The 7,796-nt window shown below is 39.8% G+C and overlaps 1 protein-coding gene across 8 annotated transcripts in view; it reads left to right on the top strand.

The window, feature by feature from the left end:
* The window catches only part of Add3 (adducin 3), a 108,193-nt gene extending 105,424 nt beyond the window's left edge, over positions 1–2,769 (top strand). For all 8 annotated transcript variants that reach the window (XM_036172336.1, XM_036172320.1, XM_036172369.1 and 5 more), the window contains one exon: positions 593–2,769. In XM_036172336.1, the coding sequence (XP_036028229.1) occupies positions 593–885 (293 nt within the window). In that variant the 3' untranslated portion in view covers positions 886–2,769. The remainder of the gene's footprint in view (positions 1–592) is intronic.
* The last annotated feature ends 5,027 nt before the right edge of the window (positions 2,770–7,796 follow it).

Below are 7,796 nucleotides of genomic sequence, written 5' to 3' on the forward strand. Positions count from 1 at the left end.
TGAGCTAACCCATAATTTTTAAGAATTTGTGGAATTAGCCAGGCAGTGGTGGCATGCCTTTAATCCCAGCACTCAGGAGGCAGAGCCAGGTGGCTCTCTGTGAGTTCGAGGCCAGCCTGGACTACAGAGTGAACTCCAGGAAAGGTGCAAAGCTACACAGAGAAACCCTGTCTTGAAAAACCAAAAAAAAAAAAAAAAAAAAAGAATTTGTGGAATTAAAATTGACTGATCATGTCATACATCTTCTAACCAATAGCATAAAGTTCTTTACAGTTTTAAATGTCAAATGACCCTCAAACTAGAGAAAAATGTGTTGTCATCTTCATTTATAATGATTTCATTTACGGTGAAATGGCATGACATCAAACTACAATTATATTTGACTCCTTGAATGCCTGTGTTCTCTTCCCCTCTGTATCATGTAAGAAACTTAGCTTCATGCTAATAGATACATAGGTTATTAAAATAATAATCTGTCCTCATTAAAATTAAGGCAATGCCTCAGTACATCACTAGAACTTCTGTTTTGAGAACTAAACAGCAATGTTGACTGTGTAAATCATAACCCCCCCCAAACCTTCCCCTTTTATAGAAAACCACGAGCTATTTTCCAAGAGCTTCACCTCCATGGATGTGCCTGTCATGATTGTGAATGGCAAGGATGAGATGCATGATGTTGAAGATGAGCTTGCTCAGCGGGTCAGTAGGTTAACTACGAGCACGACCATAGAGAACATCGAGATCACCATTAAGTCTCCAGACAGAACTGAAGAGGTCCTGTCACCTGATGGCTCACCTTCAAAGTCACCATCCAAGAAAAAGAAGAAGTTCCGCACACCTTCTTTTCTCAAAAAGAACAAAAAAAAGGAGAAAGTTGAGGCATAAGTAGTCCTTTTGTAATTTGTATATTACAATGTGACATTGCACAATTAAATACCACATTTTAGTTCATTGTTAATATACAGTGGTAGATTAGATTGGGGTTATGTAGCAAACTGGACTTTAAAAACTGGAAAGAAGTTTTACTAAAAGAAAAATATTATGGAAAACTTTTAAATTCATCTCTTTTTATATGTCCAAAAATGGCTTTGAACTTTTAAACAGTTGCTAGTTTTACTTAGCACTACCCTCATGAAGTATTATGGTTGTTGGTCACTAACAGACACCTGTCTGTTACTTCAGGCCTTCTCCACCATTTCTGTTGGAAAGAAATTGCCAGTGAACACGTGAGAATCTTTACTTCTCAACAGCTGCCTCACTTGCTCATCAGACTCTAATTTTGTCATGGTTATTGACTGTGTCTTTTGGGTCCCCATTGTTACAGTGGGCATTAATGGAATGCTTTCAAAGCTTCTACAACAAGAATCTGTAGCATTAGTATACACTGGCACATAATTTTCTTAGATGTTTTAAGAAAAGATTTGTTTGGAATTTTATTCATAGTATGAAATTCCCTCACCTGAAGTAACTATTTGCCAAAAAAGTCATTTTAATAAACTTAATTTTTGAAGAACTTCCTTTTTTATTAGTTTAGAAAGCCCCTTATTTTTCATAGAGGGGATTTTGTACACATAACATGAGTTATTTAGTTTAACTCTGGCAAAAACAATTTTTGTATGTTGAAACATTTGTATCCCTTCAGTATAAGGTGTCATGTGCATCTACCAATCAGTTGGCGGCAGAGCATCCCTCGGGCTGCTTGGTCCCCGGTGTGGTTCAAGAGTCCAGGGACACGGCATCCAAAGGGCATAGAAAGGTCTAGATTCCTATTGAACCATGTAATGTATTTTTCTCTTAGTATTGCTGACGGCGGAAGAGTATCTCCTAAGGAACCAAATGAAAAGGTGGAAAGGGAAAGTAAAAGGGAAGGGATGGGAAGGAAGAGTCTATTTTGATGATGACGTATATCCACAGTGAAATACATAGTTTGATTTATCGAAAATCAGTCCCAAATTTCTAAAATTCTGTTTCTCTGCCAAAATCAGTCTTGGTTGCTATATGAGTTCTAAAAAGATTAAAATGGACGAACGGACGGACAGACGGACTTTTAGAGGACAGCACTGGAACCAATCAGCAGGTCTAATCCCACCAGCAAGAAAACTACCACTTCTTGATTTTTGCAAACTTAAAAATTCTTATAACTTTCTACTGTAAATACAAATTTAAATCTAGGTTTAATATAGTTTTCTCCATTTTCCCAAGTGATGTCACAGATCAATGTAAATGGATGTTCTAAACTACTCAGTGAGTACACATAATAAAGGTGTCCTGGAGGGTGAGTTGGCATGCGGAAGTTACATTGACCACAGTGTTCTCTGGGCTGGTTCTGTCTGACTGTGTGCTGATGCAAACTTGAAACAGAGCCTGCAAATGTCATTTTAGATCTCACTAACTACTGGAGTCTGTTCATCTCGTAGTGGAAACTCTGAATTGCTGAACTATGTATCTGAGGACTGTTTTATGTTCTACACCGTTTTTGTTGTATTACAACATATGTAGACACAGTAACCTGTGAACTATCCTTTTCCATAACTTTTAAAGAATATATATATATATATATCTAAATGAATGCAGTGTGCATAAATATTTTTTAAACACAACAGTAAACTATTGCACCTTTTGCTAATGCTTCTATTTACTTGCTTTGGCATAATGAATGAGCCAGTGAACTCAGTGTCCTGTGGAGAAATGTGTAAAAGTTATCTGATATTGCTCTTAGATGTTATGCTAATTAATGTTAAATCACAAATAAACAGTATTTTAAATATATGCATTTGGTATAATGAAGTTTCCATTCAGGAATGATTTCTTAGTTTATACATTGTGGTCTGCCAAGTTTTATGTAAAACAGTAGAACTATTAGATTGTCTTCTGAGTAAGGAGGTCTCTGATAAACATTCATCCTACCTACATAACTCACTGAACACTGAGAAGTTGAGCTGGTGCCTACCTAGAGCTTTCACCCCTACTGACTAGTGTTCATGGTACTGAAAGGTGCTCTGTAAAAAAAAAAAAAAATTGTGTATATATAGCTGGGCATAGCACATACCATTAATTCCAGTGGTCAAGGGGCAGAGGCAGGTGGATCTCTCTGAGTTCTAGGACAGCCAAGGCTTCAATAGCAAGATCTTCTCTTAGAAAAAACAAAAACAGCCAAGCGTTGGTGGCACATGCCTTTAATCCCAGCACCCAGGAGGCAGAGCCAGGCGGATCTCTGTGAGTTCGAGGCCAGCCTGGGCTACAGAGTGAGCTCCAGGAAAGGTGCAAAGCTACACAGAGAAACCCTGTCTCAAAAAAAAAAAAAAAAAAAAGAAAAAAGAAAAACATTAAAATCATTGAAACAACAAGGGAAGGAAAAGAGCAGGAAAAAGAAAATTCACTGGTTTCCCCCCCCCAAAAAAAATAGGTTTTAATTTTTCATTCCCTTCTAGTTCTTGCCCAGTTATGTATGTATTTCCTGTGTGTTGGCAATCATAGCACAAATATCATTTCTACCCTGTTTTTTTCTAAAATAGCCTGCCCCAGAAACACCTGTACTCCTAGTACTTCAGAGATGAAGGTGCAGAGGTCAGGAATTCAGGCCTTAGATGTGGAAGAGACCCTGTCTACAAAGAGGGAAACACACTCTTGGAGGTTACCAACCAAATCCCTCAAGTGAATAGTTTATTTTCAATTTTCTCTACTTTGTCCTAGAAATGGAGTGCAAGAGGAAAAAATTGTATTCATTGAAGGTTCTGGTTAATCAAAGATTGTAGTCTGGGTTACCTCAGTTTGTAAATAACTCAGTGGTAGAAAACAGTGTTTCAGATCAAACGTCTCCTTAACCCTGGTTCTCACCTGAATGAGCATAGATTAGAAAATGATTGCTTGTGTCTTTAAGTTAATATTTAATCATGTCTCGTAACATTATTTTTTTAATGGGCAGAAAACCCATAAAAGTAAATGAGCTATTTTTAAACTCACGTACATATGCAAATGATCTTAGCCAAACTATCATTTTAAAGAAACATTTTCTTTGTGGCCACTAGGGGGTGTGACTACCTAACAATCCAGTTTCCAGTTCTGGCACGCTACTTTTTTCTTAGACAGTAAATACCATGTTTGTTGTGAGGAACTTGGATGCCATTTCTTTTGTTGCTTATTCTCGCGAGACTGTCCCTCAGCTCTGTTCTAGCAGGTCCTAGTTCACCGAGACCCGTGTCACCTGCAGTGGTTGTAATGCCTGTGGAGATAGAGAACACATCAACCATGACAGGAGTGACTGCCTACAGGTTTCATACTTGTGACAATACAATGACTTCCTTCTTTTTACTAAGGAAGTAGTTGACAATACCTGCTGCTTTATGTCTCAGTGTACCAAAGATTATGCTGATGCTTTTCATATGTTAGCACACTTGACCCTCTCCCCACCAGCCCAATAAAGTAGAAGGTATTATCCTCACTTTGTGGGTGATTAAACGAAGGTTTGTGTGGCAGGCAGACCTGGTGTGCTGACCATAGATTCAGACCTCCAGAACTCCTGGTGGCACCTTTGTGCTCATCTTGGTGCAGCTCTAGCGGGTTTGTTCTGTGCTGTTCTGCTCTGTGCTTACAGAGAGCCAAGTCCACCCACAGTGAACTGGTTTTTAGGTGTATTCAGATAAAACACTTGACTTTTGGGTGGGAAGTAGAGATGAACAGTGGTGATGGTGTCTGCGTGAAGAATTGGCTCTTGAATCCCTGTGTCCTTCTGACTGGGGGAGTCAGGAGACAGTCAGAGGCAGTTTTAAGAACCTGCAGAGGTAGCTTGGTCCAGATATAAATGCATATTTCAAGATGCAGTGAGCTAGTTATTAAAGTGGATGCTGAGATGGCCCTTCTTGGGTAGAAGAGCGTGCTGGAGTTCAGAGTGATTGAGTTTTGAGGAGCTTTTAGTAGGAAAAAGTGGTAAACTTGGTTCCCAGGGGTTCATTGCTAGGAGATGACTACAAGGAGGCAATACTGAGCCTATATTTAGTCAAGGGAACTTCATTTAATTTGTTTTTAATTTTGGCTTGAAACTTGATGAGTATGCATCACAATGTACAATCTAAAGTTGAGGAAAGTTTATAACTGTCAGATTGCATCCTGTGGTCCTTAGAGTGAGGCTATCAATTCTTCAGAGAGATTGTAAGAAAGGGGACAAAGTCAGAATTCAAGCGGGGGGGGGGGGGGGGGGCTTCCACACATGTGCCTCTTGCTTTCCTACCATAACATGGGCTCTCTTGGACCCCTAGAGGAACATAACTCAGGATTAGGTAAATTCTATGTTCCTCAACTAGTATTTAATACTTAAAAATAGGAATGAGTAAAGGACATGTATTACAAGACCAAGCTTGAATGTTATTTATCAATCACTCTTAACATTTAAAGTTATTAGGGGCTAGAGAGGTGACTGCTGTTTGGAGGGCCAGGGGCTTGGGTCCCATGACTTCGATCTATGGTTCCAGAGATCCAATGCCCTTTTCTGACCTCCGAGGGCACCAGATACATGTACACAGACATGCATGCAAGCAAAACATTCATAAACATAAAAAATTTTTAGTTAAAAGAAGAAACTTTAAGATGTTTGTAAGCTATTAGGTTAACCTTGAGAGTTGTTTAAATATTCTCTCAAGTTAATTATGGTGAGGTTTTCTTTCCACATAGAACTTAAATTTTTAAATGTCATTTGTGATTCAGATAACAAATGCATGTTTTGTTATTCCTTATGCCTAGCCGGGGAAAAAGATAGAGATCTATCCAGTCCACAGTTGTTTTTAAAACCTGAAGAATTTCTGTTGGGAAAGGCTTGCCACCAAAGCTTTTGCTTCTAGGTTTTATCCCTACACACTGCAGGTTTTGTCCTCCAGAGCCAGCCTTGACCTTGGTTCTGAGGGTAGGGAAATCCCTTATTTTCAGTCTCATGGAGGTCTGTCAGTAGGCAGAAATACTAGTTTCCTGCTGAACTTGTTGCCTTAAAAGAAATAGCATTGATTTTGCTCATTGAATTAGGATGTGCACTGAAGAGAGTTGAGTTTCTAAGAAATAAGTCTAAGTTTTGGTGTTTTGTGTTTTTGTTTGTTGTTTGTTTTGGGTTTGGTTTGGTTTCGGCTTTTTTGAGACAGGGTTTCTCTGTATAACCTTGACTGCCCTGGAACTTTCTCTGTAGATCAGGCTGGCCTTGAACTCAGAGATCCTCCTGCCTCTGCCTCCCAAGTGCTGGGACTAATGGCATGTGTCACCACTTCCCCACGCTTCTAAGATTTTTTTAAAATGTGATTTGAAATGGCAACTAAGGATTAGTATGTCATAGAATAGGTATCATCAAATGACAGAATGTATGGACACTTTCCCTTCATTATTAGACTCTTCTCAAAAAGCCAGTAAGCCCAGCTTGATGTTCACATCTGTAATTCCAGCACTCAGAAGCAAAAGGACCTGAAGATTAAAGCCAGTCTGAGCTATATAGTGATGCCTCCTATGGGGGGGGTGGGGCACTGGGATGTAGCTAAAATGTGCAAAGCCCTAGGTTCAATCCCCAACACTGCAAACAAAGTAGTAAGCCGGTGAGCCCTGTAGAAAAGCCACTTCAGAGTGGTAACTTACCTAGTTTCATGGACCAAATAATGTGCTTCAAGTTAATGATTTAACTGTGAAGGTGTTGGGGTTTCTTCTTTGATTGCTGCTGCTGCTGCTGCTGTTGTTAGTTTGGGGTTTTCTGAGATAAGGCCTTACCATAAACCATGTTGGACTGGAACCCTTTGTCTAGTCCTGGTTTGCTTGTATTTGTTTTGTTGGCTTTTGTTTGGTTTTGGTTTGGGGTTTTTTTGTTTGGTTGGTTGGTTTTGTTTGGGGGGGGGGTTGTTTTGTTTTATTTTTTGTTTTGTTTTGTTTTTTCGAGACAGGGTTTCTCTGTGTAGCTTCGAGCCTTTCCTGGAACTCACTGTGTAGCCCAGGAAAGGAACTCACTTTGTAGCCCAGGCTATCCCGAACTCACAAAGATCCGCCTGGCTCTCCCTCCCAAGTGCTGGGATTAAAGGTATGCACCACCACCACTGCTCGGCTTGTTGTTGTTTTTTAAGAGAGAGGATAAGGGACAAAGTTAAGTAAGTGGGAAGGATCCTGAAGAAATTGGAAGAAAGGAAAAACATAATCTAAAATATATGGTTTGAAAAAATATTCTCAGTTAAAAAAATAAAAAGGTTAGCAGCCCAGCCCTAGAACCAGGGTAGCACTAGAGCTTCTTCAGGGGCTGCTGGCCATGGCAGAGGACGTGTTCCTCGTAGGCGAGTCCAGAGTGACAAACCTCCTTGGACAGAAGAGTCACGTGGGGGGAGTAGCTGTGCTGGCCCCATCCTTTCTGCTTGGGTACTGCTGAGGGGCCTTTGCAATGGTGACTGCTGTGATAGACTTTGGCTTCAGAGTAGATGGCCCGTTTTTATGAGAGAACGTGTAGATACAGCCAGCTTGGTGCAGGAGCAGGCAAGTGCTCCCAAAGTTGTTTACTGGACTACCAAGGTTAAACATTACTTCCTACCTGGTTTCTATTTTGGAAATGTTGGCTTCAATTGTTTGAACTGAAAGAAAGGTCATTTGAGGAAAAGGAACCAAAGAATGAAGCCCAAATATAATTTACTAGTAGTCCACAGAGAGGCTAAGGAGGAATAAGCCTCCCTTTGCCCTTAAGTTTCTTCAGTTTGTAGACTTCTCAAGTTACTTAGTTTAAAAAACATAACTGTATGGAGTTCCAAGCCAGCCAGGGTTACACTGTGAGACTGTATCTCAATTTTTTTAAT

This window comes from Onychomys torridus, chromosome 1 (assembly GCF_903995425.1).
Source record: "Onychomys torridus chromosome 1, mOncTor1.1, whole genome shotgun sequence".
Taxonomy (NCBI): domain Eukaryota; kingdom Metazoa; phylum Chordata; class Mammalia; order Rodentia; family Cricetidae; genus Onychomys; species Onychomys torridus.